General features: G+C 37.3%; 2 protein-coding genes across 5 annotated transcripts in view; one reads left to right on the top strand and one right to left on the bottom strand.

The window, feature by feature from the left end:
* RSPH14 (radial spoke head 14 homolog (Chlamydomonas)) overlaps window positions 1–2,019 on the bottom strand; it is a 108,792-nt gene extending 106,773 nt beyond the window's left edge. Inside the window, exons 1-2 of one of the 2 annotated variants that reach the window (XM_014964302.1) lie at window positions 1,940–2,019; window positions 1,188–1,520 (exon numbers count right to left, since the gene is read on the bottom strand). In XM_014964302.1, coding sequence (XP_014819788.1) covers window positions 1,188–1,386 — 199 coding nt within the window. In that variant the 5' untranslated portion in view covers window positions 1,387–1,520; window positions 1,940–2,019. Of the gene's footprint in view, window positions 1–1,187; window positions 1,521–1,762 lie in introns of both variants that reach the window. The other variant, XM_014964310.1, reaches the window with a different exon arrangement.
* Window positions 2,020–2,258: 239 nt separating this feature from the next.
* On the top strand, window positions 2,259–20,207 carry RAB36 (RAB36, member RAS oncogene family). Of its 3 annotated transcripts, none has more exons than XM_014960791.1 (12): window positions 2,259–2,426; window positions 4,245–4,331; window positions 5,707–5,795; window positions 6,952–7,040; window positions 9,605–9,670; window positions 10,647–10,748; window positions 12,417–12,481; window positions 13,113–13,164; window positions 14,595–14,676; window positions 15,977–16,067; window positions 16,621–16,740; window positions 16,984–20,207. In XM_014960791.1, exons 3-12 carry the CDS (start codon window positions 5,727–5,729, stop codon window positions 17,046–17,048), a joined length of 801 nt encoding a protein of 266 aa, XP_014816277.1. In that variant the 5' UTR covers window positions 2,259–2,426; window positions 4,245–4,331; window positions 5,707–5,726; the 3' UTR covers window positions 17,049–20,207. The 3 variants fall into 3 exon arrangements, with proteins under 3 accessions (XP_014816277.1, XP_014816283.1, XP_014816270.1); XM_014960797.1 differs by lacking the exon at window positions 2,259–2,426 and adding an exon at window positions 3,361–3,401; XM_014960784.1 differs by lacking the exons at window positions 2,259–2,426; window positions 4,245–4,331 and adding an exon at window positions 4,915–5,011.
* The last annotated feature ends 328 nt before the right edge of the window (window positions 20,208–20,535 follow it).

Genomic DNA, 20,535 nt, shown 5'->3' with positions numbered 1-20,535 from the left:
ACTGACCAAAAAAAAAACCAAACAAACAACAATCTAGCACTGCTTCAGCAGTTATTATTAATTAAACAGTAACAATAAATGTTGAACATGATTATTGGTACCTCTTACGAGGAAAAAAATATGAAAGAAGCAAATGGGGAAAAAAGCAGTGGCAAACTGGAGGACTTCTTCAGTGTTACATAATGAGCTCTGTAGATACACAACAGACTACTAAAAATTGCAAAGCTAAGCTTCTGTGGTGGTTTTTTTTTCTTCCCCAAAATCCAAACTTAGATTCTTCCAAGCGCTGGGATAAAAAGTTTTGAAATTAGTAGTGACTAGGTGTAATCCTAATAAGTATAACAAATTTGATTATGTTGTCTTGTATCTTAATTTCTAATGAAGTTCCAGGTGTTTGGTTTTTTTGGGTTTTTTTCAGACTCATTCTACAATTACTAAGTCACTTCTGAGAAGGAGTTCTGCATAAAAAGCTCTGATGCCTTATTTCTCTGGTGAAGTTATAGCTAGATGTGCCATGCTACCCACTGCTGAAGGAATCAATGGCAAAAGGTGCCCTCATGGATTTTGCAAATAAACTTGTAAACCTCTTTTTTTATTTATTATTTATAATATATTTATTATTTTTAAACCTTATTATTTAAATATTACTTTATTAATTATTACTTAAAAGCTTTCATCAGAGTTTTTTACCTGTTTTTATTATGGGATCTGAGATATGAGTATTTCAAGCACCTCAAGCATGAAAAATCATGAAGGTACCACTGTCACATGTCATACATGGTAGAAAATGTCGACTGAAGGGGGGAGAAAAAAGGATTTTACCTTTTTTTCCTGCTCTAGGAAAACTAAAAGCTTTTTATTTTCGCCTAAGTAAAATATATTTAGTAGTTTTATGTTGTTAGAAATTCATACATTCACTCCTTTATTTTTTTCTGAAAGGTACATGAATAACAGGATTACAGTATTTTTTACCTTTTTAAAGTAAAATAAGTAGAGATTAAAACAAAAAAATCTTCACGGTCATTTCGTGTCATCAAAGATACTGAGAGGAAAAAAGTGCACAAAAACAAAAAAATCTTCACGGTCATTTCGTGTGATCAAAGATATTGAGAGGAAAAAAGTGCACAAAAGTGAAGTGGGTTTTTAGCCCCACACTGTGTCAAAGCTTAAGACAACAGATCACTTACCTATTTCTACTGCCTGGTAGACTTTTTCTGGGTCATGGACCAGATCGCAGAGCGCCATCAGTGCCCGCTGCTGAGTCAGCAGCTCAGGAGACTGTAACTCCTCGTTCAGTTTAGGAAGGGCTCTCCTTCCAAATGCAACAGGAGCTTTTGTGGGATCTATATCAGGAGGCAGGTTTTCTGAGATACGAGCATGTGCCATCCCAAATTTTCCAAGGAAGGATTCTCCCTTATCCCTAAAAATACTCCAAAATTAGGAAGCTATGAAAGAAGAGGCTAGAATGGCTCATGGTCATCAGCTGAGTTGTCTTATCTGGTTTAATTCTCTAATGAACACTGTTAAAAAGAAAAGAGAGAGAGCGGGAAAGTTTAAAATTGCAAGATGAAGTAAGGAATGTTTTTCAAAGCGTTAAAGTGAAGTAGTCCAATGTACCCAACCAGAGAAGGGGCTCAAAATAGTATTAAAGCAAAAGCAAACAAAATATCATTTTTTAAAAAACCGTTCTTTTAAAAGGGATCTAGTTTATAAACCCGCCCTTGGAATTCGTGAACTTTGGAAAGAGTAGATGGTGGCTGACCTCCCCCTTCCGTCACTGAGGAAAATGGCTCAGTTGAGAGAACCATCCAACCTCCATTATTGAACACTGCTCAACAAGAAATCCAGCTGACAAGTTAAAAACACCTGCTAGACAACTGCAGTTCTCTCTTTAAAACACAAGAAATAAACTTAAATAAGCAAAGACTCCCTGTCCCACCAACACGTCGCCGCCTCAGGCCGTCCCCGGTTCCCGCTCCACGGTTCCTGCCAGCTGCGCCACCGCCCGTCGCGCCCGCGTGCTCTGGTTGCCTCAGCAACCCGCTCTTTGCGTACGCCCGCTCCGTGAATAAAAGCTACGCCGCTAAGCGCATCGATTCTGCTCCCGCGTCGGCAGCGTAAGCACCGCGTTTGACGTTGGCTGCTGTGAGAGAGGAACGACGATGGCGTAGTTGGCGAATTGCGGGCCGGGACGCTGCTAGCGCGGGAGCCGAGGCGCGGCCCCTCAGGGAGGGGAGCGTGTGAGGGAAGGCGAGAAATGCCGCCATGGGGTTGTCGCGCGGAGGCCCTTTTAGCTCGCCTCTGCTAAAGCGTGGAGGGAGGCTCTCTCTTCACCTCGTGTTTTTAAAGTAATTTCGTTTGAACAATGTCGAACAAAATTCAGATTGAACAAAATGGTGGTCGGGTTAATGACAGAGATGCAGCAGGTGAGTGCCTTGAGGTCAAGGGTTGAAGGGAGCTCAGTAGCTCTGGACTCGGCTTTCTTTCCTAGTCTTCCCCAGAATGAAACTATAAACAGCTAGAACGCCTAGCAGAGGTTTCCATTATCATTAGTTAGTTTCACTTAACTGTATTCAAGACAGCCATGTTTTTCAGTATGATCCTGCTAAAAAGCATAGTGTTGCTCAGAGGATGGTAGGCAGGGCGAATGTATCATTGCAATGTTGCTAGCACAGCTGAAGGGTGCTCTGGATTGCCAGATGTGATCTGGCATCAGGAAGAAAACTCTGAACAGCTTATGCTATAAAAAGTTAGTTCTCTGCAAATAGAGAAGTTGTTGAGATGTTTTTCATTACGTTTGAGTAACAATTATTATAATCAAAGTTCTTAAATGGGATTTTACAAAGCCAAATCATTCAGATCAGATGGATTAAAATAAAACACAGGAATAAATTCTGGTTTGTTGATCTTCAAAATGCATAAAAGAAAAATTACTACTTTAAAAAGTATTTTCTGGAAAGGATTCATTTTTCAGCCGTCTTTTAGAGCAGATTATTTAAAGTAGAAGTTACTTTCCTGAATTAGATAGGACTTCAGCTAACTACATATCTGTAATGTTTTACCCTATTTCGATAGGAAGAATGTGGATTTTTCTTAATGTAGAAGGGTCAGGAGAAGATCAGAGACTTCTCTTGTCCTTCAGTGTTAACTCCGCTCTTGACCTTTTGGTGTGGGTTGTTCTGTTTTGTCCTTCACCATAGCTTAGAATACAGATTTTAGTTTGTGGTAATGACGTTAACTGATGTTGTGTACAGCTTCTGAATGCCTTTCTCAAATCCTTTGTCCATTCACAGAGTCTGCTGGTGGTAGTATTCCTGCAACATTGATATAAGGAGGGTTGTGGTGCCATGGAGACATTATGTTCCCAGTCCTCCCTAGTGACTGGAATCCCCTTCAGCTCTGTAAGAGGAGGAAATCTGAATCTCAATACCTATCCTTCTCAGTATTTTTAGCAGCTTTGGGTTTCTTAAATCGCTGATCTTTTTCCTCTAATGGTTTGGCTAGTTTGTTAAGTTTGTAGATTGGGATATATTTATGTGTGCATGAGGTTTAGATTAAATATACTAAATGTAAGTGAAGGTGGCCTCTCAGTTTTAAAATGTTTCTGTTTGGTTGCCTTGGTCCCTCCTGTGCTTTGGATTCACTGAGATTGTTGAATTGATTTTTTTGGTAGCTTAGTTTGTGAAAGAGCTCTAGGAGACGAGCAGTGAGTCACCCTGTGTACACATGACATTTTTACATGCTTAGGATGTGTTGAACTAGAACTAGGAGAATATGAAGAAAGCAAGTTAGCATTTGAAACTCTTGCCAACTGGCAAGGTTTTTGTTGTTTTCAGAACTTATATTTAAGATATTAGCATCGCCATAAAATCATTCAAACTTGCCAAAAGGGCAGGAGCACACCATAAAAAGGGTCTAGATCTCTCTGGTTTTATAGGGTCACAAGTAGCATGATAAATAGAACTACGCATATGGTAATAAGTATTGTAATGTCACCTTCTTTGGTGAATAACCTGTCAGCTGCAAACCTGGATTCTTCTGGGGGAAGTGGGTGTTTCAGTATGGTTGAGATCACATGAGTGCCTGAAGTGATTTAAAAGCAATTCCTCGCAAAAGAGAATAAAACATTAACTCTAAGTAGTGAACGAGCATTTTTGTTGAGCATTTTTTCTTAGCATGGGGTTGTAAAACTGTACTCATTTAAAATTACTTGTCCACATTGATTTGCCCTTTACCATTTTTAGTCTGCAGCAGGAAATGGAGAGGCTTCTCTCCTGGATGTTAAGAGGTCCAAGCCTGTTCCAGCATTACCAAAATATGACTATTAGAAGGTGAGAGCTTTCTTTTATCCTGAAATTTGGAAATTTAAATCCTAATGAAATAAATAGCAGAAATTAATGAGTTGATTAACAATACTTGGGCAATACAAAAGAGCCGTGTGTTTTTTTATTCCTTGTCTTTAGTGTTTGGTACATTAGAAAGCAAGGTTACTAATGGCTAGAAAGACATTTATATAATTCAAAGACATTTATATAATTCAGAATGTCTCATTGGTGGCATGCACAACCTGACTCTATAAAGCTGAGATGAAATAAAGTTGAAATTCTGAAAAAATCCCTCAGGAGTTTCTTTATAATTGCTACTATGCTTAATAATAGCACTGTAACAGTTCCCCACTCCGTTAGCTCCTCGTCTGCTGGGTTAATCCTGCTCTTTGTATCCATATACACAAATATCTTTGCAGAAAACAGAACTATTTTAGTATGCAGTATTAGGGGACCATATGGTTTATTAAGGAGCAGTTTCTGATCAAAGGAATCAGTATGGCCCCTAAAACCAGGTTGGCCTTTTAAAACTAGGGCCCTGCGTACAGTCAAATTACTCCAACTCCGCCTTCCCAATGGGTAAGAGAAGGGGAGGAAGGGAGCTGTTGCGAGCCTGTTGCTATGGCCACGCAGCAGCGGCTGAGCTGTTTGTGTGACTGGGATCCTGCTGCATCAGCTGCTGCACGGTGAGTCCTTCCTTACACTTTGCTACATGATGAATGTTCTTCTTAGAAACATTCTTTTGAATGCCACGAAGAAATTGGTAGCCTATTAAGGGTCCCCTCCCCCAACAACCCACGAGGTTTCATTACATAACCAAATTGATAAGTCTCAAGTGGGATATCTAAATGCATTTGTGATTTTCATGTGAACATTATTCGTTTTCCAAGTCAGATTCTCTACTGATTTCATTCTTTCTGAGCTGATCTTGGGTGAAAGTTTGATGTTGTGCAGAGAATCGTGGCAACTTCATCTTTCCTCCGTTCTTCTGACCAATTGAAATCTGGTATCCACTAACACTTATGAATGTGCTAAGTGCAGAGGCATTTCAAACAATGATGAGCAAGATTTTTAAATTAAACACTGCAAAATCCTTTGAGGGCTAAAGTGCAATCACTTATGTTGCATTAAGTGAATAATTCTCTGTGCTCCTATGGAATTAGAATCGGGGCCCTGTAATTTCAAAAAGCCACAGTTTGCTACTACAGCTGTGTATACTGAAGTGGTCCCTTTTACGTAAGAACAGATTTTTCTTTAACGCAAATAAAGTCAAAGAACTACGATTGTACTGAAAGGAAAAAAATGTTTTTAATCACATTTTCCCTGTATTGTGGCAATTCCTGAATAATATGTTTCTCTTTACATATTTCCTGCCTGGTAGAATTTAATTGAATTTGGAGGATGAAGTCCAACCTAATGCATTTGGTTCCTCCAGTGAGTAGAGACAGAATAATCTCTCAGTTTCCCAAGGTGAGCATTCTTTATCCCTCTGATCACAGTATGTATCACCTGCCACAATGAGATGTCTTTCCCTTGTGCTAATACTGTTTTAATTTAATGTATAGTTGTTGCCTTCTGCTAAAATTACATATTGTTTAAGGATTTCTTTCAAAGGTGAATGTGGCCTCGTGTTCCCATTCAATGCTGATGTCTTTAATAATCCTTATTTCTTTTTTTTTTAACATTTAGAGAAAGTGACTCTTGCCACAAAAGTCTTATCTTGTAATATCTAGTTATTTCAGCCAAACATTAATAATTACATGCTTAAAGAGTTCCTACACTGAGGGGAAATGAGAACCATAGCTGATATTAAATATGCAAAAAGTCTAATTAGATCTATATGGAGCTTTTGGTTGAAGAAGTTGAGGCAATTTTCGTTTTCTGTTTGTATAGGAATCTTAGTCATACAGTAGATCAAATGATGTAGGCACTGTAGAAGTATAGACAGAAAAGATCATTCATATCCCCAAAGAGTTTTTTACTTGAAGTATAATAGAAGGGTTAAGGACAGGGAAGGACAAGGAATTACAATTCTGTCTGTTCAGATCCTTTTAAGGGAGTTAGCACTATTTTCCGTGCTTGATCTCAGACACATATTTTGCTTTTAATTTTATGAAAACCACCATGGTTATTTTAAGAAAATATAAGGTAAGATAACTTTTCCTTGTTTTTAACTAATGTGTAATTAAAAACTAATAATAATAACAATGCTTCACAGATATAAGAGATCTAAAAGACTTCATAGTAATAATGACTTGCTGGTAGTATGCTCCCATCTATGTTAGTATTGTGTGTCTTAGATTACTGGCATAATTTAAGGTACTTGCTATTGTACAGAACTATAAACAAATGTATTCAACTGTGAAAGTTTTGCTAGTGCTTGGATGCTGACACTCAGAAAGGTGGTCAAATGATGGCACTGTCCAAAGGAGTTTTTACAAACATAACTGTGGGGAAGCCTTACTGGCTTCTAACCCAAGCTATCCCTTTTCTTATGCTAGGGTATCCCTGTGCTTGACAAACTCTTTGAATTAATCATCTTACCTATTTTTTCCTTGCTGATTTGACTTCTTGAAAAGTAGACATTGCATGGTTTACCCCAGTAGCTGTTCTCTCCTATTTTCAGTGGTACACACCTGAGGCCTGTCTGCAGCTCAAAGAGCACTTCCATGCACAGGTCAGGACTGCTTGTCAGCAGAGCACTGGAACAGTTGGGTATGTTTATAATAAGCCACATATGCAATGAAGAAAGTATTTTAAGCTCTTTGTAGCCTGCTTCCTTCATAGGCTTTTCTTTCCTCATTCCTCATCTTCCTCACTCCAGCATGTTAAGCCCATGCACATGGCAGTTCTCTGACCTGTTTGACAGTAAACAAATAAAGTGCCTTTTCTTCCCATAATTGTCAAAGATACTTTTTCCGCTGGCATAAGTAGCATTGAAAAAATACTGGAGTTGTTTAGTGACAAATAGCTGTTCAGCAACTTTGAGCTAAACTCGTAGTTCAAAAGTTTAACTGTTTAAAATTAGTGTTGAATTTTGCACATGCAAGTCAGTCTGGCAATCATATTTTAGAGCAGTTATAAGAAATTGGGCAGATCTAACCTTGGTGTATTTGCTGTTGGTGTTCTAAATGCGCAGTTAATAATGGCTTTGAGGAGATACAAACATACAGCAGTTCTAAGTTGCTTGAAACACCTAAGAACGTAGCTTAAGTCTTTTAGAAGTACATGTGCTGAGAAGTTCCCTTAAATGTTTCCTTAAAACTGGAGCAAAATTCTGGTAAATATAGAGCATTGAAAAAGCCAAATAAACTGCTTTGTGCCTTACTAATAATTTTTAAGGTGTTGTGTTTGGTTTTTTTTCCACATCATCTCTCTCCCAGAACTGTTACTAATACTGATTTAATTCCTGAAGCAAGGCAAGAAAGCTAAACTGTGTTAGAAATTATCACCATTCAGTTAAAATAAATAGCTGTATGTTTTAGAGATAAATGCTTTTGTGTTCCAGTGTGAAGGATCTTTCATATAGTGGAGCTTCTCTGAATACTGACAATTAGCTCACTATTCTTTCAAATCTAGAGTTGTTGATTACAACACGACTTGTCATGATATTCATCTTTAAGCACAACTCTTGCTAAAAAGAATTTAAAGCCAAAATATCTCCTTGAGAGAAATAATTGAGTTTATTGGTTTGTAGAAGCACAATCTCTGCCTTAGTTTCATGTAAATTTGTTACAAGCGTCTGGACAAGTTTGCTAGCAAGATATGCTTTCATTAATTGAGGCATTTTTTCCCTCCGTAATCAAAATCTATTTGCTCTTTTTTATTTCCAGAGTAAACCAACTCTCCAGTTTGTTTATTGTGATAGCAGAGTAGAGCTTAAAAGGTTTAGTTTTGGCATTATGAATAAAATTAAACTGCTTTTCTGCCACTGCTCTCTAGATATGATTCTTATTGGGTCATTTTTTTGGTGTGACAGGGATAGGAGGGACAGACAACTGAGTGTTTTGTACAGTAATTGTAAAGCTTGACAGGAAAAACCATTATCTTCCTCTTCTATTATCCCAAGTAATGGAATATTTCTTTGTCATTTGGAAATGTAGTCTGAGAAATTCAGTAGCTAATGTTGTATTTAAGAGTCTCTTGATATTCCATCAATGTGTTAAACTGTCGAATCTAGGGTGTTTTTTTTCAATATGAATTAATGGAACACACGCCTCTAAACCATTGCTTACTTTTTTGCACTTTCCTTAAGGTCATTGATTTTATTCAGCATTTTATCAGTAACAGTTAATCAGGCAGAGACATGTCAGCAGTTTAGGGGCCCGCGGCCACCCACTCACACTGACTGGCACACAAAATGCATCTTTTTTTCGGAAATATTAGTAATACAGTTTACCAATCAAGATTTAGGCAACTTAGAACAGATAACTTGGAATCAGTGTCACATAGAAGCCTGATACAACCAGAAATAGTATTCAATAGAAGATTATTTCATTTGTTTAAAAAGCCATTCTTTAATATAAAAGAACATTAAACCTCTTAAGCCATTTTTGAAGCATGTGCACAGGAGATGTCAATCCAAGTTTAGGTCAACAAATACACTTACATTCACTTATCCACCTGTATCTCCTAAAAGATACACTACATTTCAATTTTAAGAATGCAGGCTGAGTCACCTAAAGCCCATCTGCTGTATTCTGTGGGAGGACCCAGAGCAAAGAGGATTATTTGCATGAAGCCATCTTCAGCTTAATATTATTCCAGATAGATAGTAAAAAAATGTATTGGCTCTAACCATGTGGGTTTATTGGTTTTTTTCGGAGACAAATTCTGCAAAGGGTTATTTTATTATTACCCATTTTTTGATTCTGCCCTTAGAATTTGGTTTTTATTATTAGAAGTCAATGAGAAACTTGTGATTAATTTTAATGAAGAGGATGCAGATACTCTATGGTCTTATGTGCAAATTGACAAATGTATATACCTATAGTAAAAAAAAAATTAATGGAATTTATGCCCCACTGGATTATATTTAAGAAAAAGATTATGCAGAGTAAGAAATGGACTATTTCTGCTCCAGAGGGTTTTTTGGTTCTTTTTCTTTTTTTCTTAAAATTTGAGACTCTGACCCTGCAGCACAGTGACATTTAGGTAAATTGGAGTCACAGGTGCATGTGCTCATCACTTGCAATTTAAGGGTCTAAATCAGAATTTTTAAAGAGAGAATGTTGAAATTGCTACCAAAAACTTGTAATACTTTCAAATATTTATTACAGGCTGAAAATATCCAAAGTGGTTGTAGTAGGAGATCTGTATGTTGGGAAAACCAGCCTTATCAACAGGTACAGTAGATCTCAGTAGATGGTTTGATTCTGCTTTTTCTCAAATAAACGTTACAATGTTTCTGTTTCTGTCCATTCAGGGTAGTACTTCATGTTTCTGTTTTAAACCATGCTTTTGTTATTAAATAAAAGACAAAACAGACTTAATATACTGACACAGAAAGTCATGCTCTGGCACTTAAGTTAGTATATGTGATGTTCTAAACTATTTTTATCCAGTCAAATATGATGCATTTAGAAATCCTGTTTAAAAGTAAACCATCAGAGGTGGAAAAAAAAAATATAATCTTTCCAGTGTCTGAGTCTTGGTTTCATGTTTTCTTCTTACTTGTAGGGTTGTTCACTGAAACAACTTTAGGTCATTCTTGGGGGGGTACCTGAACTTATTTCTACAGCTGCAAGACTGTAGAGGGAAGCTCCAGTTTTTCTGCAGCTTATTAAATAAGATTAAAGAATAGTTATTTGATTCTTTACCAGATGTTAAAAACAGCTCTTATGTTTTTTGTATATAAGTTCAGTGAGAAGACCACTGAATTTCTGCAGCTTGTGATCACCATAACAGCTTTCTCTCTATGTTTGTGTTTTATTATTATTATTTCTTTCCCATTCTTAAGCAGATATGGTAAGTTTATAATATCATTGATTAATCATTTGGGTAATTATTTATGACCCAAAATACATTCCCTTGTAACTAAAACTGTAAGATACTGTATCTGCCTTGGCAGTCCAGAGATTTTTTTTTTCTGATTCTCATCTCATTCTTAGATCTTACTAGATGTATATGCTTTCTAGTTTGTTATCCAGTATGTTTTGGTTTTTTTTAATTAGTTTTTTGGTGGTCTTATATATGCTTCTGCAATATATAGTGACTCTACAGTTACTTAATTCTTGTCTTCATAATTTACTCTACGTAGTGTTAGTTTTGCAGATACTTGTAGTTGGGTGTTAGTATTTCATCTCTTTTTTTTAATTGCAGATTTTGTAAAGATAATTTTGACCGAGACTACAAGGCGACCATCGGAGTGGATTTTGAAATTGAACGTTTTGAAATAGTTGGAATTCCATACAATCTCCAGATGTAAGTTGAAACAGCATGGTTAACCGTTGCACAGAGTACAATCTCAGCAGAACTGTAATGGCTGCAGGCTCTAGTGGAATAAAGATTTTTTTAAAAATAAGAAAATTGCACAAAGAATAATGTGATCTGAAAATAAGATTCTGTACCTGGACTTGCAATTTTATTAAAAATTTTACTGTCCTGGATTTCTGATCCCTAAGAAATGATGTAAATTTATCAATGAAAATTCATCTTGGATGTCTTGCGCTATTTCAGTGGAGTTCTGCCTTTTTTCTCAAGTTTCTTGAAAGAGAAGTGGCAGGTTTTGCCACAGTGTTTGTGTAGTTCTACTGTTACACCATTCTATTGTTTGAGTTTAATAGGCACACTGAGCACTGGACTTGGCACTGAACTTTACCAGGGGTTTTATTCCTGGAGCCATTGAAATTAATGGCAAGATGTCAAGTGATTTCAGCATCTCTTAATTAGGGACTAATTGATTTTCCCCAAATCGTAGAAAGACTTGAGTGTTTTTATTAGAAAGTGAACCTAGAATCTTTGATTTTAAGCTTTGTTTATCACACTAGTAGAAATCCTATGCTTCTCTTGTGGTTTGGTTCTGCTGAAGGATGTCCTTTGGTATCTCCAGTGGCTAGGAGTATTGTTCTGTAGAGGGCATTATTGAATTATCTATGCTGTAGTGTGACCTAGAGTAGAAACAAGATGCTTTGCCTGAACTATTTTAGTGCATGAATTTTGAAAACTTTTGACTTGGGAACACATTTTTTCTGAGATATTATTGATGATAAATGGACAGCTAGTGGGATTTATCGAAAAATACTTAGAAATCCATTTCCCACTGATTTCAGTGCCATTCTGTTCTTGCGAATTCTGCCAGGCTCTATCCTTTTGGAACTTGAGTCTCTCTAAAAATGTAGACTGATGCGTATTTTTCCAGCTGAAATAATAAGGTTCATGAGCTACTAAACTTCAGGATCATTATCGGCAGAATCTTCAGTGTCTTTCCATATGATAAGCACTAGTGCCCCCTTTTGCTGAGAGATTTCCATATAAGATAAATATGCAAGTACCCATGACTGGCAGTACTAGGGTATAACAAAACCCCAAATCTCTGTAGTGCTGGCAGTAGCTGAGAGGACTGCATATCTTGATCATTAATAGGAAGCACTTTCTTGGTTTTCTTTAATGGTGTCATTAGTACCCGGTGGACTGAGCTGTAGGTCTCTAATTTTTAGTGTATGGACAGATATTGTGTATTGCAAGATTCTGATATGGGCCAACATATGATTTAGCTAGTAATACTAGGTACAGACAACTTTCAAAATTAGATTGCACTAGAAATATATGCAAATGACATAGATGAGGAAAAAATATTTTAAGTAAAGGGTATTACTGTGCAGAATACAAATATTTGAATTGTGTCTCCAAAATGACAAGTATTAAAAAAAAAGAAAAAGATAAAAACAGAGTTCAAATGTCTTCATTAAATAATAGAGCTTTACTGTATTTCTATCTGTAGTTAATGAATAACATGTTCCAGATGGTAACACTGCTCTGGTATCACATTCTTCTCCGACTTGTACCAGTCTGCTGCTTCATTAGCATGTTTACTCAGGTTACGCTGGGTTTCATTAACCTGAAATTTCTTTTTTTCCCCCCATTGCACAGATGGGACACAGCAGGTCAAGAAAAGTTCAAGTGCATTGCATCTGCTTACTACCGAGGAGCAGAGGGTGAGAACAATATTAATTTGATCCTGGCTGTGACAGGAGGTTGTACTTTATACAGAAACATCTATGCGTATGTGCTCCTTGGAAAGGTACCTGTAGTCACAGTGTAGTGGTATGAATTGTCTGTTATTGGAGAGAAGAAGGGACTAAAAAGCTTATGAATTGATATGTTGTTACACCTGCAAGCTCTGAATGTTCTGATGATGCAGTGATAAAAATTGGCACTTGTGTCTAGGGGGAAAAGAATTTGGTTTTGGGTAAGATTATTGCTGTAGTTAGAAGTGGATGCTTCTGGCATTCTCTTTAGTAAGAGACAATTTCTGCAGGAATTAAAGTGGTCCCAAAATAAAAAAATAATAGCACTACAGATTGCAAACTACAGGTAAAGACTAACTAAGGTTGAAGCCTGAGGACCTCAGACTTACTGCGTGCTAGAGAAGTAAGAGGAATAGAGAGGAAGAGAAATGGAGAATCTCTCATCTCCTCTGTGTTAAATCTGCTCTTGCACTTTATATGTAAACATTCTTTCTGTTTAACAAACACATGTTTGTGTTCTCCAACAGATGAGTTGGAGAGACTTCTGATACACTTTCTAACTTAATTACTTTTTTTCTGTTACTGTCTTTTATTGCAGTTATTATAACAGTGTTTGATCTGGCTGATATTCAGACTTTGGATCACACCAAGTAAGTTTCTGTATTTTGGCTTAGCCTGCAAAGCTTTTATAGCAAGTTTAATTGCCTCAAATAGCCCATAGTTGCTGAGAACTTGCTGGATTACAAGTGTATTTTCTACTGAGCTAAGAAATGAAGAATGACAGTCACAATGAAGAGTGATGTTCACTTGTTTGGATTATGTAGGGTGGGATTTTTCTGAAGAAAAGGCAGAGCATAAATTTGAAATACTTACCCTTGACTTCCTTTATATAAGTAGAGAGAAAAAGGCACTTCAGTAAGAGTTTGATCCTTCCAAAACTAGGCATGCAGGAAGAGATTAGGTGCACCCCAAAAGCATCTCTTCTCTTCCCTCTCCCCCCGCCATTTGCTATAAAAAGAATAATAGGCTGGCACTTGATGCAAATGGTGAAATTGATGAGATGCATCTGATGCATAATGTCTCAAGAAGCTCTCCTTTTCCAGGTGCACTGCTAGCCCGAAATTATTTTCTTTCTCTAGCTTTTGTAGTGAATCTGGTGGGAGATGGGCTGTTAAAAAGAGGGAAGAAAGCACTAAAAGTATGTGCAGATATAGCTAAACTTACTGGTTCAGGTACTCGTAATGGTTTGGTTACAGCAGCACACTAATTGTTATGAGTAAACTTGTTCTGCTTTTAACCCTACATGGATCTATGATCCACATTGTTGTCACCAGCTCAGAGCGTATGTATTTCTAACCTGGTGTTCTGACTGTAATGCAGGTACAAGTTTCTTCACAATCTGTACTATCTTATTTGAATGTGTATTAGACTATTTCCTTACAGTGCTGCTGTGGTACTTAGCTCATTTACATAGGACTTTGTAAAATAATATATATATTAGTGTCTCTGCTTGGCTGAAAATAATTGAAGCCTGTGAACCTGATTTCCCACACACACACACACTCCCTTCCCTCCTTGACTTATGTTGGATGACTCAAGAGGAACTTGATTGCCAGAGTAACAAAAATACAAAGGCTTATAAGACAGGAATCATGCAGCCTTCATAGGGAGCTAGTTTTATAATGCTGAATAGATAATTTCACTCTTTATTCCCACTTTATTCTCATTTGTATCTAATCTGCTATGTTGTTCCCATTTTTTTCCTTTGCTTCTTGTTTTCTTGTTCCTTATCTCAATCAAAACTTTGCCCCCTCCCTTATACTGATAAATACCCTCTCTGGGTCCTAAAATCATTGTTGAATTTGTATACTATACGGTGGGCATGTTTGAACTTCACCTTAGCAGAAAGTATGTATTCAAAGCAGTTGGAATAGCTCCTGGTCTCTTTCTCTCTAGAAGAAAAGGCTTTTGATACTGTCACATAAGTTCATCCTCTCACTTTTCTTGTGACCCTGTTGTCTGTCAGTTTCTTCTATATTCCTCGGTCCCTTTGATTCTGTATTTCTCTTTTGTATTTCAGACAGTGGCTAGAAGATGCATTGAGGGAGAATGAGCCAGATTCCAGCTTCATCTTTCTGGTTGGAACAAAAAAAGATTTGGTGGTCAGTAAATGCAGATTAGGAAATCAGATTTCCCCTAGTTCCTTAAGTAATTTCCCTTACAAGTTGTGCACAGTGTTGTTGAGATAAAAGTCTTGAGGGAAAAACCTAAACAGAAAGAAGGTCACAGGTAAAAAGAACAACACATATGGAATGAATTTAAGAAGACATTTTCTGAAAAAATGGGTAGTTAGTGAAATATCCCTATTTCCGTTCCTTGCATGACATCTTCCAAGCACATACAAACAACTGAAAAGGCAGAGGAAATTTGGGTGCACAGAATAAGAGTGCCTGATGATCTTGAAGGTTGGAGGTTTTGAGGTTTTTTGGGGGACAGTGTGTTCATTATTCTGAAGCAGGGAAGAATTCTTACTTAATTGTGACACCATTTTCAGATCAGGCTCTAAAGCACTCACCCTATAGCATTCTGAGTCTTGTGTATGTCTCTCTATCTCTCAGTACACAATACGTAATTCTTAAAAATTTCAAAACAAACTTGCTGTTTCTGCTTAGTTGATTTTTATTTTTTTATTTATTTCCCCTTCCCCCTAGCTGCCACAGTATCACTTAAACAGTTTGTTTCTTAGCCTTCACTGAAAGTAAGTCCCAGAAAGCTGCATGTCTGTCAATTTTTCTGGTACTTTATGTTGCTTGTGCTGCTTTTTCTGAGATGCGGTAAAAGCTAGATGTGCCAGACCTCTGAGGATGCAGATCTGAATTCTTGTCTAAGCTAGAATTCCTTACTGTGAGTTAGTTTATGATTTTAGAATGATAGCACTTTCAACTGAAAAGGAGACGAGCAAAGCAAAGGATTGTGCAAGGATTAAGTGCAAGAAGGTAAAATCCATTGAAGGGGCAAGAAATCTTAGTCTTAAGAAGAAGCAAAAATAAAAAGGGGGGAAGGCCATTGTGTTAAAACATAGTAAAAGTAGATGGAGTAGAAGAAAGGATCTGAGACAGAGAAGAACAATTAAACCCAAAGAACCATTGTGATTAGTAGGTCCTTCAACTCAAAGCTGTTGTCTTTGTAGCTCCCTACCACACTGTATGGTTAGATACAATGGTCACATTTGTTAACTGTTTTTTTATTTCAGTGCTGTGGGAGATGAATGGAAACTTCAATGTTAAAAGCAGTACTAAGTACTTGAGTATTCTTGCAATCATGTCTGCTTCCAAGTTCTAAGGCAAGGCCAGAAAAGCCACTGTGAAAACTGGACTATGACAGTATAGATGCTAGCGGTACCTCTATGTACCAGCCCAGGTGCACTTCTTGTGTTAAAGTTATTGCATGTTATTTACTCAGTCAGATGCTGTGTGTGAAAGGACAGAGCTTGATGCCATCCGCTTTGCCAATGAGATGCAGGCAGAATACTGGTCAGTTTCAGCCAAAACAGGTAATGTGAAAATAGCATAACCTCAAAGGCTTACGTTAAAGTGGGAAGAATTTAAAGTTCCTTATGCCTTCCATTCTCATGTAGGTTTTGGGAGTTTTTTTCTGTTCTTGGATTTTGTTGCTACTGGAAACTTCAGGTTTATTAACAGTTGATTTTATTTGAGCGTTTTTATGTGTGCTTGCACTGTCATGTTTACAGAAAAGAGTACGTGAGCTGCTGTGCAATGTCTAAGCATGTTTAATTCATAGGTAGTTACATAAATACACACGTGCACCACTACTCAACATTAGCAATGAAAAAAGATTATACCACAAACTGAGTTCTCTCTGTTGCTGACTAAAAATAAAGGTACGGTACAGGGTACACTTATTCCAGAGTAAGAAACTGAGAAATTCTCTCTGCAGTGATCAGAATGGGGTGTGACTCAGATTGTTGGAGAGGCCTGTTCTGTCCCCGTATTGAGGAGTGATGTGTTCATGGATGTACTGCTTGTGCTTGATCGTGTGTTGATATGCAGTTGTAAAAAAACCATAATTTCTGTCCTGTTTCCCAGGGGAAAATGTCAAAGAGTTCTTTTCTCGAGTTGCTGCCTTGGCCTTTGAACAGTCCATGATAAAGGAGCTGGAGAAAACTGCTGGGCGCATGGCCCGAATTGGGTCAGGAAACCTCATCAGTACGTGAAGTTTTGCTCTTTGTGTGTATTGTCTTGTTTACAGTCTGAAGGATTGGGGACATTTTCAAGCATTAAAGCCTGTTTAAAACGTTTCAAACACCTGCCTTATGACATATTCATGTCAGTGTCTACCTGAGTTGTAGCATATAAGAGTTACTGGGGCTGAATTCAGCTTTTATTATCCTTAGTATTGGATGGTATAATTTTTTGTGAATTGACTTTATAATTTTTTTGTTTCTGCAGAACTGGAGGAGAACATGACAGATATCCCAGAAGACAACACTAAAGTCAGCCCGAGTTGCTGCTAACTGTCAACTGTTTCTGCAAGCACCATGTTTCTCTAGTGCAGCATAGAGCACCTGCAACAATGAAAGCTCTCAAACCAGAAATACAAAGTTGTATTTTTGGAAATGAGGGAGGAAAAACTTATCCAAACTTTCTTTCTGGGAGTTCCCTTGCTGCTACAGGCTCGCTTGTGCAGGATGGTACAATTGTTACATAAACCTTTCTCTGTGTAGTGGAAACATGACATCTTTGTCTTAATGCAGGAAGACATTGCCAGTGCCACGTGCTCACCTGTCTGCCAGAAACACTTGTAGTCAAAAGTTACGTAAAAAACCAAGTTACGTTGGTGTTTGATAATTCTCTAGAAGTCTTAGTGAAATTGCATTCTCATGGGAGCAGAAAACAAATGACAGTTCAGAATAAAGGGTGCTGTCTATATGTTTTTGCCTTCTAAGATCATAGTATAAAATAACTCTGAATTGCTCTTATGCATTCCAAATATTTTAGAGCTGTTCAAAAGAAATCTTTTTAAATAACAGGTGTGGAAATACACAAATGCAGACTGCATAGTATTCACTGGTTTCTCCATCCAGGAAAAATCTGTTATTATCTTTGATTTTCCACTTCAGAATCGGAGCCTGGTGTTTAAATATTTCCAAGCCTAGGAGAAGTCCAGGTAGGAACTTCATTGTTTTATCCCAGCTGTCTGATACTTTGAAAAAATAGATGTATTTCATAGAAAAATTAGATTTCATTAATTCCATCTTCCAAAGAGGATGCAGATTTCTTCTCTGGATTGATCTCCCTGAATATTGCCTACACTGCAGTTCTGCTTTGTTGCTAAGAGTAATCAAATTTTTATTTTATTCTGCTGGGTTTTTTTGTTTATAGTAATGTAACATGACTCTGGCACCGTACACGGTCTCAGTCATGAACATGTTCATCCTTCTCTGTGGTAGGGCCTCTGAGCTGGTTAAGTTAGATTTGATACTGCTGTGAACTCTTAATCACTTTGTCTGCTTTTACTGGACAAGATAATTTGATCACTAGGTGCTGGGAGCAATTTGCTCCACTGCTCAATAGAAGGAGTAATCATAGAGAAATAGTTTTGCCATTTTGTGAAAAGACTTGCAAGTGTACATGGGTTTAGAGGGATGGGAAAAGCTGGAGTTCTCCAAAGGAGGCACGTGCCTGTTAAGCCCAAAGGTACTTGCCATGTGAAGATGTTCTCTGTTCTCTGGACATGTTGTTGTGATTGAGTGTGCTTGCTGGATCAAAAAACAGTTGCCCCAGTTTTGTCTTTTCAAATACCCTTTGACATAACCTTGTGAAATTAGTTCTTTAGAAATGGCAATCATTGCTTAACGGGGAGAGACTGTCTCTGGATACCACTGAATTTCATCGAAGTGAAGCAGCTTTACAATGCTCTTCTGCTTTTTCGGCAGCAATGACTGAGGCCAAAAGATATTCCTTTGTAAAATTTGTTTGTGAAGTAATTTCTGCTGACAAATGACATTGCCAGATATTTGAATGACAAGTAATGTTGCCAGAAATTACTATAACAAATATTTAATCAGTATTTGTGAAATTGTATTAGAATGATTGACTATGATAATTAAAGTCTGCAAAAGTACAAAAGAAGTAAAAGGGAAATACACTCATTTCCTTCTAATTTTTCCAGTGTCGCACTGAATTTTAATATTCAGTTCTGAGTATCTAGTTAGAGATGCTGTAAATCTTTTGCTTCCACTAAACCATACAAATGTAAGGTCCTTCAAAGTTACTATAAACACTCAAATGAAAGAATTCATGAAGGAATGGAAGTGGGACAACAGAAAGACTGCTTCTCTAGGAATCTATCAGCAGCTTGTAACTCCATACTTCTGAGATTCAAATCCAGCATTACATGCTATGGTGGCGTAAAAAAAAAATCAAAAAAAAAATCTATAATGCTCAAAATTTCATAATGCAGCTATTTTAAGTGGAGAGAAAGAAGAAAACTTATAGACAGTGACAAGTTACAGTTTCTTAAGATACTCATTCAATCATTACAGAAACAACAGTGTCTGAAAAACTGATTATAACAGGACCTTTCAGATTTGAGCTGCTGAGAAAATGCAGATGTTGGTTAATAATCTATGCATCAAACTGAAAATAGTCTAGATTCTCTGCCATTTTCTCCCCAAATTGTTTGATAAGAAATAGGAAGAAGTGGAGAAAAGATGACTTAACCATCCTTTTTATTACTTTTATTTTCTTATGGCATAAGTTATAGCTTCAGAGAATATGATAAATGGAGATCTAGGAACTCGGTTTCTTTTTTTATCATACAATCTTCGCTTTGGCAATTGTGCAAATTCTCTTGGCAAAGATGCAAATGTAGCATTTGGTGGAGAAAATGAGTATGTGTGGGGATGGCAGGAGTTATTTATCCGAATGTGTAATATTTTGACCTTATGGTGTTCTATGTATTTGTTCATCTCCTGAGTCTGTTTCATGACGATGACGAATATATACTCCGCTTACACCACGTGCTGCCCTGAGCGGGCGGTGTAGCCGTGGTCTTCATGTTTACTGGGTTTGAATGAGAGTGGCTCAGGTGCTAGGTTTCAGTGCAGAGATGCTCGTGTTTACAGCTGTGAAATGACTCAGTAACAAACCGAAGAAAAGATCAGCTTTCCAGTCCCTGTCCTGACATATATCTCCTGTTTCTTTTGTTGCTGAGCTCAATTATGGTACAAAATCAGAGCTGCAGTCTCTTCAGCGGTGCAATTGCGTTGCTTGGAACATCAACTGGGACAGGTGTTTTTTTCTAGTGATTCAGTACATTGCTTGGTGTCATTACTGGTTTGTATCTTCTGGAGCTCCAAACCTTATGTACAAATGCAATACTCTGTCAGTTATTAACTATCATTTGACAATGGTCTGACTCCCTCTATTTTGTTATGAGTGCTTTGAGACTGTTTTTTGGTTAGTGGCAGGGTTTAGGGGTTTTTTTTGGTTGTTTTGTTTTGGAGGGTGTTTTTTAGCCCCACTGAGACTTCATCTGCAAAGAACTCAGTATTAATAATGGATTGTCTAAGGTGAATCTTGGATCATGTTGCAAATGATGAATTGTTTAGGAAAGCACAAAGGAAACTAACTTTAGTGGAAAAATAAACGTAAACTTGGAAGTTCTTAAACATTTCTATCTGGTCTATGTTTTACCTATGCATGTTAATCTATTCTGTCAGCTTTGAAGAAGCCTTAATATTGTGGAAAACAGTGTTGGAACAACTGCATTAACTAAACACAGGTAGGTTAAACCACAGTTTCTATACCGACTGAAGTCCTCACAGTGATCATGGTAACAGCTGCAGTGCCAGCTTCCTTGTGGAGTTTGCAGCTAAGAAACTAGAGAAATGAAATTCGGAGGGAGTCTGAAGCAAACCTAAAGAGCAGTTGTTAAAATCAATGTCCCAAAGGAAGTACTATTGTTATGCTGGTTTTCGTCTTAATAAGTAGAAGCTA

The sequence above is a fragment of the Calidris pugnax genome, unplaced genomic scaffold (assembly GCF_001431845.1).
Source record: "Calidris pugnax isolate Ruff unplaced genomic scaffold, ASM143184v1 scaffold32, whole genome shotgun sequence".
Lineage (NCBI taxonomy): Eukaryota > Metazoa > Chordata > Aves > Charadriiformes > Scolopacidae > Calidris > Calidris pugnax.
The sequence above is the reverse complement of the archived record's forward strand: the minus strand, read 5'-3'. Positions and strand labels throughout refer to the sequence as shown.